This window comes from Falco peregrinus, chromosome 1, assembly GCF_023634155.1.
Source record: "Falco peregrinus isolate bFalPer1 chromosome 1, bFalPer1.pri, whole genome shotgun sequence".
NCBI classification, from domain to species: domain Eukaryota; kingdom Metazoa; phylum Chordata; class Aves; order Falconiformes; family Falconidae; genus Falco; species Falco peregrinus.
Window position 1 is genome coordinate 93862733 of NC_073721.1, and position 19036 is coordinate 93881768.

General features: G+C 43.2%; 1 protein-coding gene and 1 non-coding gene across 2 annotated transcripts; both read left to right on the top strand.

The window, feature by feature from the left end:
* The first annotated feature begins 5325 nt into the window (after window positions 1–5325).
* Window positions 5326–5399, top strand: TRNAI-AAU (transfer RNA isoleucine (anticodon AAU)). The gene has a single exon. It is a non-coding gene; the product is annotated as a tRNA-Ile (tRNA).
* A 469-nt stretch (window positions 5400–5868) lies between these two features.
* Window positions 5869–17597, top strand: ZNF839 (zinc finger protein 839). Its single transcript, XM_005242964.4, is given in 9 exon segments — window positions 5869–6070; window positions 6072–6692; window positions 7570–8499; window positions 10546–10797; window positions 11474–11566; window positions 11922–12074; window positions 13752–13892; window positions 14330–14465; window positions 16218–17597. Coding segments are annotated over 9 exon segments (3390 nt in total). The 5' UTR covers window positions 5869–5998; the 3' UTR covers window positions 17210–17597.
* The last annotated feature ends 1439 nt before the right edge of the window (window positions 17598–19036 follow it).

A 19036-nucleotide genomic window follows, 5' to 3' on the forward strand; every position in this document is an offset into this window, starting at 1 on the left:
AAATTCAGATAGGAGTTCCACACTAGGCCAAAGTGCTTGAAGAAGTGCACCAAACACAAGGATGCTGAAATCAGTCAAATCTAGTTCTGTAGAACTTCAAGAGATGAAACAGATAACATAAGGGTTATGACAAAAGCTTTATGTATATTAGTTTTCCAGTCGCCTCCTAATTGCCTTCAAAACTGACATTTCTTTTCTTTCCTCCTTTATTCTCCTTCAGCTTTGTGATTAACTGTTCCTTACCAATCCCAGTGCCTGGTTCCCTTCACCCACTTCATCCTCCCGTTTCCCTTTATTTTTAGCACCTACAGATTCTATCCTTGACAATTCTTCCAGTAATTCCACCTAAGCAAAACCCAATTCTGGTTAGCTTTATGCTGCTGTTGCTTTTGACATAGTCTTATTATTTAAGAAAGAACCAAACCCAGTTATTTTGAGGGAGGCAGACCTGGGAAGCTTTTTCATCATACTCAACCCGTTTAAGGAAGTCAGAATAACTGTAGGAGTCTTAAGCTATGTCGATAGCAGTAAATTCAGTGAAGTGTACTTGTCTGTATTAGTTACTGTGACAACAGTTCCTGGCCTGGATTTGACCTCTGACAACCACCGCTCTCCTAGGCATCTTCCCAGCCTTATGTGAGGACTCCTTCTAAGGTCATTTCTCCAGCAGTTTCTGTCCTACTGCCTTGTTTTGGAAGATAAAGAGAATTTACTAGCGTAGATGTGGGGCATTTCATGCCAGTTGCTCTTTGTGTCCAAGAAGATTTCCAGATATGTTTAATTTACAAGTATAAATACAGCCTCACAGTGGAGAAAGCCTGCCAAGACTTTTGTGGAGGGAAAAGTTACTTAAGCAGGGGCATTCTAACACTGTCTTCCAACTTGCAACCAGTTTGTGTGGTCTTCATCTCTTTTCTCCTCCCCAACTTTCACACTTACTCCTGTTAAAAATAAAAAAAAAGGTCTTTCCTTTCCTTGTGATCCAAATGTTTGTATTTTAATTAGTATAAACTTTCCCCTTGCAAATCCCTCTTTCTCCAATACAGTAGCAGCACTTCTGTGAGACTTGTCAGTTGCTCTTCTAATTTTTATCACCTGGTGCTTAGGTTTTCTGATCATTATCTGCTGTATCATAAACTAATTAGGTCATCTATATCTGAAAAATAGGAGAAAGCAGAGTAATTTGAAATCAATGACACCATCTAACGCACTCTATACAGACAATTTACATTTAGAACTATTTTAAAAGCAGAAACAGACTTTGAAAATTATTATGGGTAAAGGAGCAATCTCTAACAGAGACTTCAAAATAGGGAAGAGACCAGCAGACTGTTTAATTCATTTGGCCATTATTTAATAACTGGTCAGTAAGTGCTTTAAGGAAGGTGATCCCTAGCCTTTGGTGTTCACTAAGCAACATGACTAAGAGCAAGTAACATGCTTTGCCAGTAGCAATCACACTTTGCACCATGCTCTCTAACCCTACCTTAAGTTTTACAATCCTATTTAAATAGCTAAATATAAGATGGAGATCACAAATTCAGAGTACTTAAATCCCACTCTTGCATAATTCCAAACAAAAAGTGTCAATGGATTTTTTTTGGTAGCAACTGATCCTCTCCAGTAAGTTACACAGTGGCAATGTTATATGTTCATGTAACATCAGAGCCAGTCCTGTGGCAAAAAAAAACCCCAGGTAGATAAGAAAAAAAATTAGCTATTTGTTAACCTACTCTTTGATTCTAATCGATGGCAATCCCATATTTTTCTTTTCCTAAATGCAAGTAATTAATTCTCCAGCATAAAAAAAATACTCAAATCATACGATCTGAAAATAAGATCTTAATATCTATGGTATACCAGCCATAGGTGTTAATGAACCAAAGTACTTCGGCAGACAAACACAGGGAAAGCATTATTGTACAAATTTATTGAAAATATTCGTAGATATATAAAGAAGTCAGACAGTATATGTTTATATAATTTGGTTTTGTTTATATTTTCTTCTAGACATGTATTTTGCCCCTACAAGAGAAATCCAGATGACAGTGGCGGGCTCAAAATAATTTGATTTTTTTAATTTTAAACTGAAGAGTTCTAATAGTGTAAGAAGAATTAATTATTTACACACTCTAAAATAGTCTTACAGAACTAAAGAATTTTTTCATATAAGGTTTGTTATTTTAATGTTTTACAACAGAGCGCTATATATACAAAAGAAGAAACCTGCACTTAAACAACTCAGGCTTTTGCCTGGCACTTAAGAGAGCACCATCCAGTGAAAAGAATGACAGTAAAGACCTAAATGATTTCAATTGACCAAATAAAGTGCAGAATCAAAATGTCTCTGATGCATAAAATCAACATGTAAACTCTCAACAAAATATCACTGAAAATAGGAGAATGAAAAAATGAGAATGATCATGTGACCCCTTAGTTATTGTTTAATGAGAAGCTGAAAGGAACTCTTGCCACTGTAAGAATAATAACATAAAAGTTTATATAAATAAGAAATAAAATTCAGACTTTAAATGTACTAACAATTTAATACAAATTTTGAATTTGCATTCACAGGCCAAGACTTCTGGAGATTCTTAAAAACCCACTTCAGCATCATATAACTGATCCTTCAAAAGCAACCAGGTGGTAAAAAACCTCACCAAAACAACTGACTTCAAACACATACTGAAAGAGAATAGTCAGGTCAAAGTATGTCAATTGTAAGCTATGAAACTTGGTACAGCTACAAAACGAAACTAATTACTAGCTTGTTTGCCTGAGTTTGTGGAACTCGAAGATGATCAGTGCCAGAAGTGTTAAAAATTTTATCAGCATTTTAAGACTGAAAACTTTGAGGATGAAATTGAATGAAGTATTTTAATTACCCTTGCACATAACATTAAAGAATAACATAAAGAATAATCATAACCTAACCATGGGTTAACAATTCTTTCATGGCATCTATAACAAGCTAGACATTACCTAACCTCTTCCTTTTCTCTCCTGTTTCAGCACACAGCTGTTCAGGCTTAGTGGAAAGGCAGATAAAGGTTAGGAAGAATAAATTGTAGCAATCTGGATTAGTCTAACACCAAAAAAAGTGGCCACAAAAATGGCAGGGAGGTAATCATTCAACAGAAGGACAGTTTAATGTGCAAGAAGCTACAGGACCCTGGAAATTAGGAACAATGTAATTCAGAATTATGGGCAAATAATGGAATTCAAAGACTACACCTCTATTGCTGTTAACTACAGAGCATAGAAAATCAGTCATCATTTGGAATTAAAGAATCCAATACAAAATAACAAAAAAGATCGCACTACAATAGTCAAAACAGGGTATTATAAAAACCTAAAGCAGATTATTTTGCTGCAAAGATGCCAGCTAGCTGAGGAAGAAAAAGCCATGACAATTAAATACATTGATGCTTGGGGGAAGAGAGAAATAACCAAAAAAATGAAGAAAGCAACAAGAAGTTCAAATTCAGCCACAGTCACAAGGCCATGGCACATGATTTCTGTGTTCAGAAACACACCAGATGTGTAGGATGCGACATGGGATGATTTGAGAAAGGATGCTAAGCAATGGAAGGAAAGGCTTGAAGAACAAAGCATGAGAAAAAGCCAGCAGCTTCTGAGAAATTACTCAGAGACCAGAGAGGCTATTCCTTCACAGGGGCGAGGGTAAGATTTATTAGCGCCCTGTTGAAGAGGAGGACTGGCACGCAGAGACCAGCATTTTACGAGTACGGACTCCGTTGGGAGAACTAGGAGGTGGCAATGGGCTGCAGCGATGGCTGTTTCTAAGGGCTACGGTAGCACCTCGGCCCGCCTCCGCCAGGGCGCTCCCCCGGGCCCGGGCCGACGGCCTCTCAAAGGCGCGGGGCCCACGCCGCCCCTCAGGCAGGGCCCTCTGCCCGCGGCCTCCACACCGCGCAGGGCCCGCTATTTTCCCCCGCGCCCTCTTACTGTTCATCCCGCCTCGGGTGCAGGTCTCCGAGTGAGCGAGAGAGGCGCCGAGCGCCCCGCAGCCGCCGAGCACCTCCTGGCCCAGCCCGGCCCTCCGCACGCCATGTTGTATTTCCGTCACCCTGGCAACCGCGCAGGCTCCGGCTCCCCGCGCCAGGCTCCGCCCCCGCCCCTGCGCGCCCCGCCCCTCCCCGCCCCCGGCGCACGGCGCACGGGGCGCACGGCGCAGGGGGAGCCGCCCCGCCTCTGCTCGCCGCGGCCACTGCGCCTGCTCGGGGGCGCGCAGCAGGGTGTCCGTTAGCCGCACGCGGAGGTGGGGGGGTCAGCCGCTCCTCCGGCCGCGGGGTTGCGGTGGGCCGGTGCGTCCGCCTCGGTGCTGCGGCCTGTCAGCCTCCGCCGGTGCCGTGCTGTGCGCGGAGCGGTTCTTCTCCGCTGGCCCGTCCTGCTTGGGGCGGTGGGGTTGAGCTTTCTGTGGGTGAGGGGCTGATGCGCGCAGCCCTCGGTCCGGGCCGCCGAGTACTCCGCAAAACCAGCGGCGGCGCGGGCGGCCCTGGCCTGTGTCGGGGCTGGCACACGTGTGGCCGGTGCGGGCTCGGGTTGATCTTCGGTGAGCTCCTGATCCCCAGTGGCTTCCCCGTGCCAGTGCAGGTCGTGGTTCCGCGGGGTTCATTTCTGGCTTGGTTAGGCGGGGGCGGTGCGTGTCGCCGGGTTCCGGCTTACACGAGGAGTAAGCGGGGAGCCGGGGGTCTGCACGGCCCCGCGCCGCTGAACCGGGTTTTCCTCACCGAGCTGTAGGCAGGCGGTCTCCGAAAAAAACACCGTTTTGCAGAGGCGTCCCCGCCCCCCTTCACGGTATTTGCCTTTTGCTGAGCGGACTATTTTAACGTAGGCTTCAAAGCTGAGAAGAAAAGTTCTTTTAAAATGCTGCGTATGTAGTAAAAACCAAAATACTAGGAAAATGTGAATCATTTGTCCGTGCAAATTAACATCCTAACAGTGCATTAAACAACCAGAAGAGTAAATGCTTTTAACGTATACGCCCAAAATACATATTTTGTTTAACTAAATGAAACTGGAATCATAACCTGGGGAAGTATGAGCCTATTGACTTAAGAGGTGAAGTCGCCCCACAAACGTGACCCGTGTTTGTTACCTCCCAGGTGCTGCATCCCCATAGGCGGGGCACAGCGCTCCCTGGACGAGCGGGTCCCACACGGGCGGGCGTGGCTGCGGCGCTGCTGGGGGGGGCGAGGAGGCCCCTCGTTCCGCTCGCCACCTGCCCTGCCCAGGCTGGATGGGGCTGCGGGGCCTGGACGCCCTTATCCACCAATAGACGAGCACTACCCAACGTCAACAGGCCGGTTAGCTCAGTTGGTTAGAGCGTGGTGCTAATAACGCCAAGGTCGCGGGTTCGATCCCCGTACGGGCCAGAGAACGACTTATTTTTCCTCTCCTTCTCGTGTGTCCCACCCAGCGCACCCGCGCCTGGCCCCGCGCACGGGCGCAGCCGTGGGGGTGCGGACGGGCGCTACCGCGGCTATAGCGCCCACCGTGCCCCCTCCTGCGGCTGCCGGGGTGCGACTGTCGATTGCACGCCGGTGGCTGGGGGGCCCCTTCCGGCGCGTTTCGTTCCGTGCGGGCCGCGCTCCCGCGCCCCTTTGCCACCTGCTCGCTGCTCCCGCTCCCCGCGGGACGCCGCCCCGTAGGCGCGAGTGGCGAGGCGCAGAGCCGCACGCGGCCGCGCGAGAGGAAGCCCGGCCCGCGCCGCTTCCCTCCGGCCGGTCTGTGTCACTCGCGGGTCCCACCCGGGGCCGCCCGCTCCGGGCGCGACCGCGTCCCGCCCCGCCCCCGAAGATGTCTGGCCCCGCGAGGCCGCCGTCGGTGCCGGGCGGCCCCGCCCCAGGGGCGCGGCGGGCCGCTGCCGGGGGCGCCATTGGCCCGCGTGCCGCCGGTGCCCCTCGCTTCGCCCCGCGCCTCCGAGACCTCCCGGGGGGGCCGATGCGGCTCCCGCCCGCTGACGCCTGCCAAGATGGCGGCTCCTGAGGAGGGGGGCACCGAGGCGCCGCCGCCCCCTCCTCCAGCCGAAGACGAGCCTCCCGGGGGGGGTGACCGCCGCCTGCGGGGCTGCCCTCGGCGTGGCGGCGGCGGCGGCCGGGGGCGCGGCGGCGGCCGGGGGCGCGGCGGGGCCCGCGGGCCCCTCGCCCTCCGCGGAGGGCCCGGAGCTGCTGGCGGTGACGGAGGAGCTGGCGCAGAGCTTGGCCGCCCTGGAAGCCGGCGCGGCGGCAGGCGGCACCGTCCTCTACCTGCAGGCGGACGGGAGCCTGGTGGAGGGCGCGGGGCTGAGCGCCGAGGAGCAGCGGCGGCTGCTGGAGCAGCTGCTGGCCGCCGCCGAGAGCCAGGGGCCGGGCCCGGCGGAGCCGCCGCCCCCGCCGCCTCGCCACGCCGCCACGCCACTGGCCCCCGCCGAGCTCCAGCGGGTCATCGAGCAAGTGAGCAAGGCCCAGGAGCAGCAGAAGCCGCCGCCGGCCGCCGCCCCGCCGGAGCCCTGCCGGGGGCCGCCGCCCTGCCGCGGCGGGGGGTGCCCGCCGCCCCGGGACGCCGTCCCGCCGCCGCCGCTGGCCAGCATCATGCACAACGCCGCGCAGCAGCTGCAGAGCGTGGCCCAGCAGGTCGCCCTGCAGCAGGGCAAAGCCATGGCGGCCGCCCGGCTCCTCCCGCAGAAGGTAACCGAGGGGGGGAGGCTGGGGGCAGGGAGCCTGCGGCACCCGCTCGGTGATGAAATCCGCTGCCGAGGGCAGGTCTCGGGGGCGGGTGTGTGTGTGTGTTTATGGTTTTCTGCCTTCCTTCTCAGTCACACCTGCCCTTGGGTGTAGGCTCGAGCCTTGTGACTGAAAGGCACAACTTTCAACGTGGTTTGGAAAAATCGCATTTGAGTGTAGAGGCTGGCTGCTGCAGTCGGTATTTCAATCCGAGTACACGTGCAGCTAGAACAGCGTGGAAGAGCTGTTCCGTAGCAGTGAAGTGGTGATGTGCAGGTAGATGATGCATGCGCCTGTCACAGACAGTGACACTATCTGGGCTTTCAGGCCACCTTTTGGGTTGCAGGGGTTGTCAAGCTGAGGCAGAAATTCAGATGAGAGACTGCGAGGGAGATGAACCTCACAAAATTGTTTTTTTAACTGAGCACTTATTACAGTAGGTCCTGGATCTGGTATTTGGCACTTGTCATTTAGCAGACTGTAGTTCTCCTGCGTTTGGTTTGCTGAAGGTTACGAATCTGTGTAGGCGATGGTGTTGACTGCTATTCCAGAACAGGCCTGCTAGCAGGCAACAAAGCTGTGACATGGCCTAAGAGCAAACTTGACATGCTTTAGTTGAACAGCAGTCACAAATGTGCAGGAAAGCCTGTAGCTTGAAGGAAGGGACTCTGCTTTGATGTTATATCTGTGCTTTGATGCATTAAAATGGAAAACTAATGATGTGCATTTGTTTCTTTGTGCTTTGCTTTAAGGCATGTGTGTATCATCTTGATAAGCGTTGTCTTTTATTTATAAATACTGTATTTGTGTAATCTCAACTCTTCCTTTTTTTCCACAAAAGCAGCTGGAAGCCATTTGTATCCAAGTTCAGCCAGGACAGATGAAGGGAACTGAAAGGCCAATGCCGTCATTGGCACCAATCCAGCCCAAAACTATAGCGCTGAGTCAGTCGGTTGGTAGGAATTCTAGCATACCAGGACTTGGCATTATTAATCCCCAGATAATTAGGATACAGCCTGTTACAGGAACTGAGCAGCAGCAGCTATTCCTGCATAGTTCTTCTGAGTCTCCAGTTCAGTTGCTCATGCAGAAACCTTTACCATCTCATGGATCGGTGTCTGTGAACAAGATTCCCGCAGCCAAGATGCTAAATGGACAGAAAACTACTTGTGCCGCAGTATCGGCTACAAGGTCTCCAAATATTACCATGATTGCAGCAAGTTCAGCAAATAGTCTGATGCCATGCCTTGAAAAAAACCAAAAAGATGACAAGTTAAAAAAATCCTTGAAAGTGAAAACTCGCTCCGGACGGATTTCACGCCCCCCCAAATACAAAGCTAAAGATTATAAATTCATTAAAATGGAGGATTTGGCTGATGGTCATCAATCTGATTCTGATGACTACTCTGAGCTGAGTATAGAAGATGATGAAGAAGGAAAGGTGAAGGGAAAGGATGCATTATTCAGTTCTTCAAGTTATAATCTGAAGCCCAAAATGTTTAAATGTCAGACTTGTGAAAAATCCTATATAGGAAAAGGAGGATTAGCAAGACATTATAAACTTAACCCAGGCCATGGAGAGCTGGAGTCTTCACCTCAAAAAATACCTTTAAATAAGCCTAATGGAAGTATATTTGTGGACAATGTCTGTGGAATAAGAGAGGAAATGATGAGTCCAGCACATTTGGATTCAGTTGCTGTCACTTTAAATAATGAAAACACACTAGCTACCGGTCTGGAAGAAACTGTTGATTCAAAGGCTGGAGAACAGGTAAAGTGTATTACTTAGAAAAGCTGTCGGTTTTGTGGAAAGTAGAATGGTAGTTTTGTAGCCACATAGTCTTGTACTGCTCAGAAATATCCACCAATATGCTAAATTAAAAAAATTGCCCATTGAAGTGATTTAAAAATAAATTATTGTTTCTTGTAGTGTTGCAGGAATAGCATTCTTGCACAGGCACATAAAACAAAAATGTTCACTGAGTGTTCATTTGTTACCAGTTTTCTGCAATACAGTTTTTGGCTTGAAAAAACCTTGTCTGCATAAACAGAATTCTTCTCTGCATTTGGATAACAATACTGTGTTGTTCAGTTACAGCCTTTAGCAGGACAGACAGCAAAACATCATCTGTTCTATCGATTCCTGTTGCTGAAATAATGTCATCACAGAAAAATCTCTTATTAGGAATCCAACAGCAGACTGCAGCTTTTCCTAGAGCAGGTTTTGAAAGTGTGGCTTAGCTACCCCTGCAAACCAAACACCTTGGTGAAACTTGAGTCTCGGGGTTGGAAGCTACTTTAGCTGCAAATTTCTTTCTGTGCTGTTTTAAGATGGGTCACTTCAAAGTAAAGTTTCCCTTTTAATATTAAAATTACTCTTAACATCTTGCAGCAAGAGCTGATACAGCTGCTGTCTAGGAAAAAAAATACTTGTTTGGATGTAGCAGTGCCACTTATATTACTTTTATTTGTGAATGTGAAGTCATTCTCAGAAATGTGAAAATTTAGAGCTTAAGATGCCAATGCAGCAAACAAACCTCCCCAGTCCTGTACACTCTTTTGTTGTCTTTGGAAAAAGAGAATTGCAGAATACTGAAGTCTGCTCTCTGTATTATTATATAGTTGTTACTTCCCTGTGCAGCACTTATTTTACCTAGGATCTTGGGAATTTAGAAAAAAAATTATAGTCAGTCTCATATGTAATACTACTCCTGAATACTAGATTGTTATCGTACCTGCTACTTTTAACTAGCAGATACGGATTTTACGAATTTGTGCTTTAACTCACTGATTTATTACAGTTTTTGGGCAGGGAAATACTTCCTGGAAAGAAGAGCAGGATTGTTAAAACTGGTACGCCGATACAGATAGATCGGAAGGCAATCAAGATGCCTACATTCAACCTAGTCTTATGTCATATTTAGAACTAATTTATTAATTTAATCCCTGGATAGAATGACATAAATTTGCCCTTTTTAGAGCTTTCCTAATCACTAGAACAGTAGGGAGCTGCTGAATGTTGGGATGAAAATGTACTATGACAAGAAGCCTGATATACCTCTGTCCTGTTGTAAACTCCTCTCAAAAAATATAGGGACATTCTTAGAAGTTCTAGCCTGGAAGGGAAGACAAGACATGCTCAGTAAGAAATCACTGCTTCTATCAGTAAAAAAATTTTTTACTGAAATCACAATGATAACTTAAAAATAGAAAACGTACTTTGAGTTTGCTATTTGGTGTAACAACAAAAGCAGCTTCTTAGCTGCTTTCTTAGGGAAGACGAAGGATTTTGAAATGTGGACGCTGGGTAATATATTTTCATTTTTAGTTACTGAGCTTGTCACTGGTCATGGTTGTTGAGAGATTTTGTCTTTCATATAAAGTCTTCATGCTTTGACATAGTTAAAATGAAACCCAAATTTTTCTTTGGCTATGTTTTACTGCTAATTAAGATTTATTTCTACAACCTCTTTATTTGAAGAGGACATATTTTACTTTGAAAATATTAAACATATTCAGTTGACATAAAACAGCTCTTTAATTACATTCCTTTAATCTCTGTATCTTGTGTGACACTTTGTGGATGAAAAATAATAACTTTGCAAATAATGGCATGTATACGTTGCAGAAGTGGCAGTCATACTTATGTATTGGATTTATTCTGCAACTTTCTTTGCAGTTATGCTTGTATCCAGCTTTGCATTATTTAATGTGCTATGTATTGTTTGCATAGATGAAGAACTTAATTATAAAATGGTCTTCCTCAAAACAGTGTTTAAAATGATGAATAAATACTTTTCTCTTTCTTTTAATTAAGACTTGTAAGTCTGCAGAAAGCAGATACTTGTTGGCAGAACAACAAAATGAAAACAGTTCAGGACACCGAGGACCTGTAACACCAAAAGGACCTGGAAGACCCAGACGACCAAAGAGACGTGGTCGACCAAGGATGGGTGGAAGATCTAGGTGTTCTGGAAGGCTTAGCAGACCTGGTCAGTCCCCTTCAAAGTCAATTAGTAGTGTGTCAGCAGAACACAATGTATTCAGAAGAAAAGCTAGGTTAAAAGAGGTATGGTTCTCTTCTGCAATTACTTCACAAGTATATTCCCCTCCGCCCTCTGTATTTCTGCTAGAAGTATTTCTAGCAGAACACTGGACAAAGGGAAAATGGGAACTCAGTCTGGAAAGGGACTTTTGACATGTAGATGCACTCTTGCTATCCTTTTTCTGGAGGAGGAAAGTTACTACCTGCTGTTCTGTATCTCATCCAACACAGTAAAAATAAACACAGCTGAAGCTGGGCAACATCAAATTAGAAAGGAAACCCCCACCCTCACCCAAAACATCCCCATGACCCCAAAAAACACCCCACCCAAGACCAAACCACAATGAAGTTCTTGGGGGAGGACAGAATGGGGATTAAAATCTATGCGATTAACACAGTTTTTTGTTTGTTTCCTGTGTGTTGTGAAAGATCCTTTATGGCTACTAAATCTACTGATGTTGCTCTTCTTTCTATGAATTGGCAACATTTGTAGGACTGTTTTGTCTGTGTATGGGTAGTAACTGTTTTGACATTTTCTAATTTATCTACTCTTTGGTGTTATGTTTGCATCTATTCTCAAAGCTGCTTAAACATACAGTGTATCTTTCAAAAAAAGTAGTGATACTTTATGTTCTGAATGTGGGATGCATAACCTTTGTAGGCTGCTTTGCTCTAATGAACTCGTTCTGGCTTTTGACAGCTAATACAACAATGCGATAATGAAGACTTAATGGAGCTGGCTCTCCCACGTCTTACAAAGCTTGTTACAGTATATGAATTTCTGTTGATGAAGGTGAGGTTTTTTTTATGTAAAAATCTTAAATTATTTTAGGGAGACTTCCGTTAGTATACGTAAAAAGATTCCTTTAGAGATGTATCTGCATTTCCTAAGTTAGAATTGTGCAGAATGTAGATGTTTCACATGTCGCTTCACTCTTACACAGGCAAAACTGGTAGGTCTCCTGATTGAAAGCCTTGCTTTTTGCTGCCTGGTTCAATAGCATTTTTGAATATTCCATAATCTTTTGACTTGAATACTTCTGTTTTAAAATGTTGAAAAAAACTGAACTGACAGATTTTAATGTAATCTTTTTTTAAAATATAGGGAGGGGGAAACAAACCCTTTCTTTTCCCCATCTTATTTCTAGGTGGAAAAAGGGCATCCGGCCAAAGCTTACTTCCCAGATGTATATAGGGAATTTGAAGACTTGCATAATATGGTAAAGAAAATGGCTTATGATCACCTCAGTAATTCTGATTTGCTGAGTTGCCAGCAGCCTGTTGAAATAAAAGATGCTAAGGTAATGAAGCACTCTATTTGGAATTTGATGTTTTTGTTTGTTTATTTATTTTAGATGCTTTGTGTTCTTATTTTTCTCTGATAAGCTTTGCCATGCTGGAAAAGTTATTTGAAGAAAATGTTTCTTGATGAGCAAAAATAGACATTGTTGTAAAAAGTCCAACAACTAACCAAAAAGAAAAAGAAATCTGTGATAAAACTACAATTCTAGTTTATGGCAATAGATGAAACTATATATATATGAAAAATCTAGCTGTGCTGATATTTGTCTTGCATATCTAGGGTAGTATGAAGCTGCATGTTACTTCAAGGTGTATTTAGCATTAACTGCTAATAGAAGGACATCGTGATGTTTGATTAGGAAGAAGGGGTCTATATTTAAAATGAGCGGCCTTGATTTAAAGGGATAAGTGGTTTCATTGTAAAATTAGGATGGACTGAACGCCTGTATGCAGTTCACAGTCATACTGACAAATATGAAAGGTAGTGAATACATTATAAAACTGAGAACTGATTTCAGTGACTCTTCAGATTAATTGTTATTGCAGCTGTATCTAGAAAGACAAGGTAGGTTTGTTTTGGGGTTTGTTTTTTTTTTTTTTTAACATGGATCTGTTTATCCTTATGGATCCTTGTCAATCTGTGTTCCCCTTAGAATAAAACAACTCTTCATACAAAAAACATTTTTTGTTTTTCCTTCTCTGTTTCAAGTAGTGAAAATGCTGTTTTGTATACTACCTTCAACAAAATTTCCAGATTTTGTGCTCATTAAGGTATATCAGCACTGAATTTGCAACTACTATGAGAGGGGAACATACTAGAAAACTCAGAGTAGGGATGGGGGAAGGTAAGATTTTGGTTCTTGTAATAATCCTGATTTAAAGAATGAAGTTCTGTATGGACTGTTAGCAGTGGTTAATACTTATTTTTCAGAATAAATTGTGGCATTTGCTGGACATGCTAAAAAGCCTTTCTAGAGTTGTTGCATGCTTATCTAGCTATTTTGTAATAACGCTGATGTTTCCCTTTGGAGAAACAGAGTTGCACCAAGTAAAGGGATGCTGTTGATACTGGCAGTCCCAAAATGGAACCTCTTTCTTGCTTCTCTTCAGTGTTAATGTGCATTCTTAATATAGAACTGTGCTCCTAAAGAACCCAAACCAAAACAAGCCAACCCAAAACAAACAAATAAAGCAACCCAGCCTTGAGAAGTTGTATACTAGCACACCTGCATAAGGATGAAGCACAAGAATGGAATGTGGGGAGCGGGGGGGGGGGGGGGAAAAATCCTTAACTACTCAGAGATACTCTTTAAACAGGAAGACCTAAATGTTTTTTAAATAATGGAGAAACGTCAACAGTGTTCTTTATTAAACTGTGCTCTTAGTAACCATCTCTGGGTTCTATATATAACCATTGTACTCATAATTCTTTTGAGTTTGCCTGTTGATATTCACCTTCAAATGACGGTCATGTTCTATTAATATGGAAGTAAGTAGAAAACATGGGAGTCTAAATACTTCATTGAGCTGTGATGATTGATTGTCAGGCTGTGTAGTTCTGTGTCCCTGTGTAGTTCTAGTTCAGTTTTAAGAAAATGGATCTGTATTTCAGCATATATGTACTCAGACTGGAGAGGCTAACTCATTACTTTTTTTTCCTGTAACTGTTTTTAAAGGTTGCTGAATCACTAGGAATTGCAGAAATACTCACTGGAGAAGGAAATATGCGAGGTGTAGACTCTTGTTCACAATGTATAATTAAAATGGTTAGTGAGCAAGTGCCTGTGGAGATACTGGGACAAAAACGATTAGCTGAGGTATGGAATACCTTTGTGAAAATTAAAAATGAAACTAAGACAAATTAGGACTTGTTAAAATAAATAATTACTCCTTAAAAAAATCATACCAGTATTATATGACTCACGTTAAAGTAAGGCTTTCATGGTGTTTGGGGTTTGGAAATACTTCCTACTGTGGTGTCATAGCAGAGCATATGAAAAGCTCAAAGAGATGCTCTAATGTTGAAGTAAGGGCAGATTGTTTCAACCAAATATCAAAAGTAATTGGTGGCATTTTGGCAAAGTGTGAGGGCAGTGTTTAAATCCTTACCTTTTAGGAAGACCTTAAGTGTAAATCCCATTTTCAAGGAGAGTATCAGTTCACTGCCATGAAGTGCCCACAGTTAGTTTGTGATCTTTCCCAATGTTGTCAGCTGTTACAGTGGCAGCCAGTTAATTATCTCTTGTATTGACAGAGCTCAGGGGAGGAACTGTTGCCATCAGCCAAAAGGACCAAGTTAGAAGACGTAATGGAGAATGTGAATAATTATGCCAGTCAAGATGCAGTGAAAGAAAAGAGTGGGAATTTATGTACACTGTTTGAAAAAGATGGTAACCTCTTCAGATTTTCCAGTTCTGTTGTGTTTGTGGGGGAGCTGAACAAATCTCTGTTCTTCAAGCTACTGTGGTTTTTGTCTTAAGGTTTCATTTGTTAACTTGCTTCCAAGGTTGTTCAAAAGCAGCTGTTTAACTGGAAAGGCCTCATGGAGCCAGGGGAAGTTATGGATGATGCATACCACAGCAATAGCTCAATTCTGAATGCACGATAATCCAGTTATTGATACTACTACAGTAGTACTATGAGCATAGTACTGGTCTCTACTGTGTGCTTCCTGAATGCTTCCTGTCTGCCCTATCCCTCGTAGCTGAGGTGGTGCATGACCTTTGTGTCAGCTGTGGAAGAGCAGAGAAAGAGGAAGCAGTGTGCATGTCCATCCTGTCTGTGCCAGCAGGCTGCAATAGCAGAATCTTTGGAGCTTTGTGGATCCTGGGGGAGGGGGAGAGCAGGTGCAGGCTGTCCTGTATCCCAGGGGAGATGTGGGATCTGAAGATTGGAATTAAGGTGCTATTTTGCAGTGGTTGCCTTTCTTTTTATCCCTTGTCTTTATTCTCCCTGACCCTCAGATTGGCAGGGTAACAGTGGATTAGAAAGGAAGGTGAGATGGGTCCCATCTGTAATCTCCTAAAACTCCACTGGTCTTTGCAAAAGTGTTGCAGTAATTCAGGGGCGTTAGGATCACTGTTGTGAATGATTCCAGCCCTTACGCATCTCTAGGACGTGTGTATCAGTACCATCCTCTTGTTTTGTAAATGTCTTTTTTTGGTGTTGCTGTAAGCTGCTTTGCTTTTTCCCTTTGCACATCTTTCTGCCAATGGTTGTGGGTTTTTTTCCCCTTTAGTTTGCTTTTTTTCTCTGAAAGGCTGTCTGCATGACCATGTTTATTTCTTACTGTATTACGATTTTCCTCTGCTATGAGTTTTTTTAATTTTTCTTTCAATTGCACTTGCTAGTAGGGCCTTTGCTAGTGTACAGTACAAAAAATTTAAAATGGTCCCTTCTGAAGTGTGAGGCCTCCTTTGTTGTGCAGTGATATCTTTCATAACAACAACAACCAACCTACTTGTTTCTTTTGATCTTCAGTAATAAAACCTGACAGCTTATACTACTGCAGCTTAGTAGTTACTGTTCAACTACCTACTGGGTTTGTGACCTGGCTTTTGGTCCAGATCAAATAACTGGTAAAACACACTAAATTATTAGTGCTTTTTACCTTTTCTGTCACAGGACTGAGGTTCTCCTGCAGCTGTTAGCACAGCTAATTAAATACGTAGTAACTTGATGATATGTCTGAGTCCAGGATGAGCTTTATTATCAACAGCAATTTTATCAAGTTCAAATGCTTCTGTCAATGTACTAATAGAGATGGGGATAAGCAGCTGACAACTTTGTGCCTGATATATTCTTTTAATGTTACCGGCTGTATGCCAGATGGAAAAAATTGAGTTTGACTTTCAGCCCAGAATTTTCAGGATTAACAGAAAAATGCTGCTTCTAATGTAAGGTCCCTTGGTATGGAAATACTAAATAATATTTCACTATCCAAAAATTCCATAGAGTATTTTTATACTGGCTTTCTCATTGGGAAGTGCTGTGAAACTTGTAAGGCACGTCAGGTTTGCTAATGTGGGGGAAGAAAGCAGGGAAGTAGTCCAGCTTTTCCTCCAGAATTATTGCATAAAAGAATTTTTTGGACATGCAATATTAGGTTGCCCAACAAGATGATACTTCTTTCACCTTTTCAGGTTTTAATCCATTAAATGGGGAAATCCTGCTTTCAGAAGATAGGCGTATCACTTGCTGCACAACTGGAAGTACATTACCGACAGCAGAGGAACATAATTCACTTGCTGATTCAGGAGTTAGAATTGATGCTGAAAATTCAGGTACCTTCTCCCAGACTGTGAAAATGAGGATAGAGTATTCCCAACCTGTGAACATACAGGGACTAGATATGGCAGGTGACGCACCTCTGCTACATACTGAAGTTGTACTGCCTGTTGAAGCAGGTGGCTCGCCTGAATTAGTTCAAGCGCACTTTGTGAGCGAGAATACAGTAGGTGAACTGTCAGCTCCTGAACTTTGCAGGTCTGTGTCGGAGGATGCAATGGACAGTCAGAGCACTGACTTGCCGACGAGTGAAGAAAATGGTCACAATCAAAAATATCAGAAACTGCAAGAAGAAAACCGTAATTTTGCTATTAAAGAACATTCTGAACAATTCCGTAATGCTGATGTGACTGATGAGATGCAAGAACTTGAAAAAGTTTTTTCAACAAACATTGTGCCAATAAACTACCCACACAGTGCTCAGACTGAGTTGCACCAGAACCCTGTCCAGGAAGCCTCCTTGTCTGCTCATGTGAACCATGAAAACTCTTTTAAAAACATGAATCAATTTTCTTGTGGGACAGAGGAGCAACGTGAGGTGGAGAATACAGTAACTGTAGATGAAGCTGTAGCCTTTGAGATTACTGATGAGAGCCATGATTTTTTGTCTCAGGGACATGAACAGATTTTTATTCAGACTTCAGATGGGCTTATCCTGTCTCATCCAGATACTGCTGTTTTGTCTCAGGCAGAAGGCATTGTTATTGTAACAGATTCCAATGGTACTACAATGCACATTCGCACACCTGAGGGTATACCTTTGGAAACTGTGGAAGCACTACTGGCAATGGAAACAGATGGCCAAAGTGAAGATATTTTGCTCTCGCAAAGTGAATTGGAGCCATAAATTAGAAAACTGTATATGCTTTCTTCTGGAAAAGACTGAATATAAAATGTATATTTTTCTAATGTGAATACTGAAATAATGGAAATTTAACTTATTTGTAAACTGTTTCTATGCCCTGTACTTTTTATAACTTATGTTTATATAAATCTAGCAGCGTTGCAACCAAAAATTCTAGAATTAACATTGTTCTGTTTGCTTTATATGTCGGGGGTGGGTGGAAAGTGGAAATCTGTCAACCCTAAAACTGTTGCACTGTTCCCTTTTGTTACATAATTCCTTTTCTCTCTAGCCATCTAAAAATGCAGTAAGTTGTACTGCTGTTCAGCAGTGATGTGCTGTGTACTGGCGAGCTGTATATGGGTAAAATAAAAACTGTATTAAAAACGTATTTTCTGTGCCACAGAGATTACAAAACACTTTGTTATTGCACTTTCTTAAAGCTAGCTTGAATATTCATTAGCATCCAGACTTGATGTGCATAAATCTGCCTGGAAAAATGGGCAGTTTTAAATATAATCCATGCTTGTGCATTCTGGGAACAATGTGACAGCCTAGCTGATCCTCACTTAAATAAGCATCCACTGAGTGAAAGACAAAAATAGCCTCAAACAAGATCCGATTTGTACTGAACTGTTGAAAATATAATTAAGTATGCTTGTGTAATGTTCAGCCCCACCTTCAGAAATTGCTGTTACTTAAGACAGAAATGGGAGGCTGCGTAAGTAATGATCTGATTTTCCTTAATAAGATACCACATTCTTTTTTTACTTTAGTCTGTGATCGTTAATTTTGTTAGACTTGTATTATACTTTTTTCTTTCAGATCCTTCTAACCATTGACCTTCCTAGTAACTCCACACTGCCCTGTGCTATTTAATCATAAAAGGTGTCCTTGACTATAATCCCTGTTTTATGGAGTCAGAAAACTTACCAAATTACTTATCTACTGCTACCTTGTACTTTTGTCATACTCTTGAATGGTAATTTTTTGTGGAGACTCCCTAGCAGCTTCTTGTCCAAGACACTGTCTGTCTTTCGAGAAGCTTGGCAGGTGAAAAAGAACCTTAAACGACCAGTATCTTTAGTTTGTTCATGAGCTACTGCAGACATTACTGAAAACTGGTAACATACCTTTAAAATGTGTGTTGTTGCCTCATTGCTAAATACATGAGACTACTGAGATAAACGGACAAATCAGCTAAAAGGACCTGTGATAAGCAGGAGAACTGTTCTTAAATCAAGTACGAACATTGATTTTTTTTTTCCATTGTCTTTTTACTGAAGAAAACCACTAAAATTAAATCTAAATGAGAGAGAGGACAATTCAGAGGTAGAACAAGCTTTTCTACTGCATCTTTTTAATATAGTTGGTTTGGGGTTTTGGGTTGGGGTGTGTTTATTTTTTTTTGTCTTGGTTGCATAAGTAGAAGATTGATTAGCCAAACCACTGCCTTTTATGTGTGAATGTGAAAGATATGATCATGTATTAGTGAGCTCCTGTCTGGTGTTTGGGTTTATGGTCTAGTTTTTGTTCTGGGTTTTCCCCCTCTCTTTTTTTAAGTGGTGGTTACCACCTGGTCAAAAGATACAGGCTTACCTTGTAAGTGAAGGTACCATACAAAGCAAGGTTCTGCTGGTCTTTCAAACTCTTTTGTACTGACTGTCTTAATAACTACGTCTAAGGGCTTCAAATGTAACAATCAACTGCTTAGAGCTATAATGACAAAACCTCTCTGCAATGTTTTTGCAGTAATATTCCTGTGTCTGATGGCAGTCAATGAGCAAGAGAGGCTGTGAATATGAAGATTCCTTCCTGTAGAGCTTACTT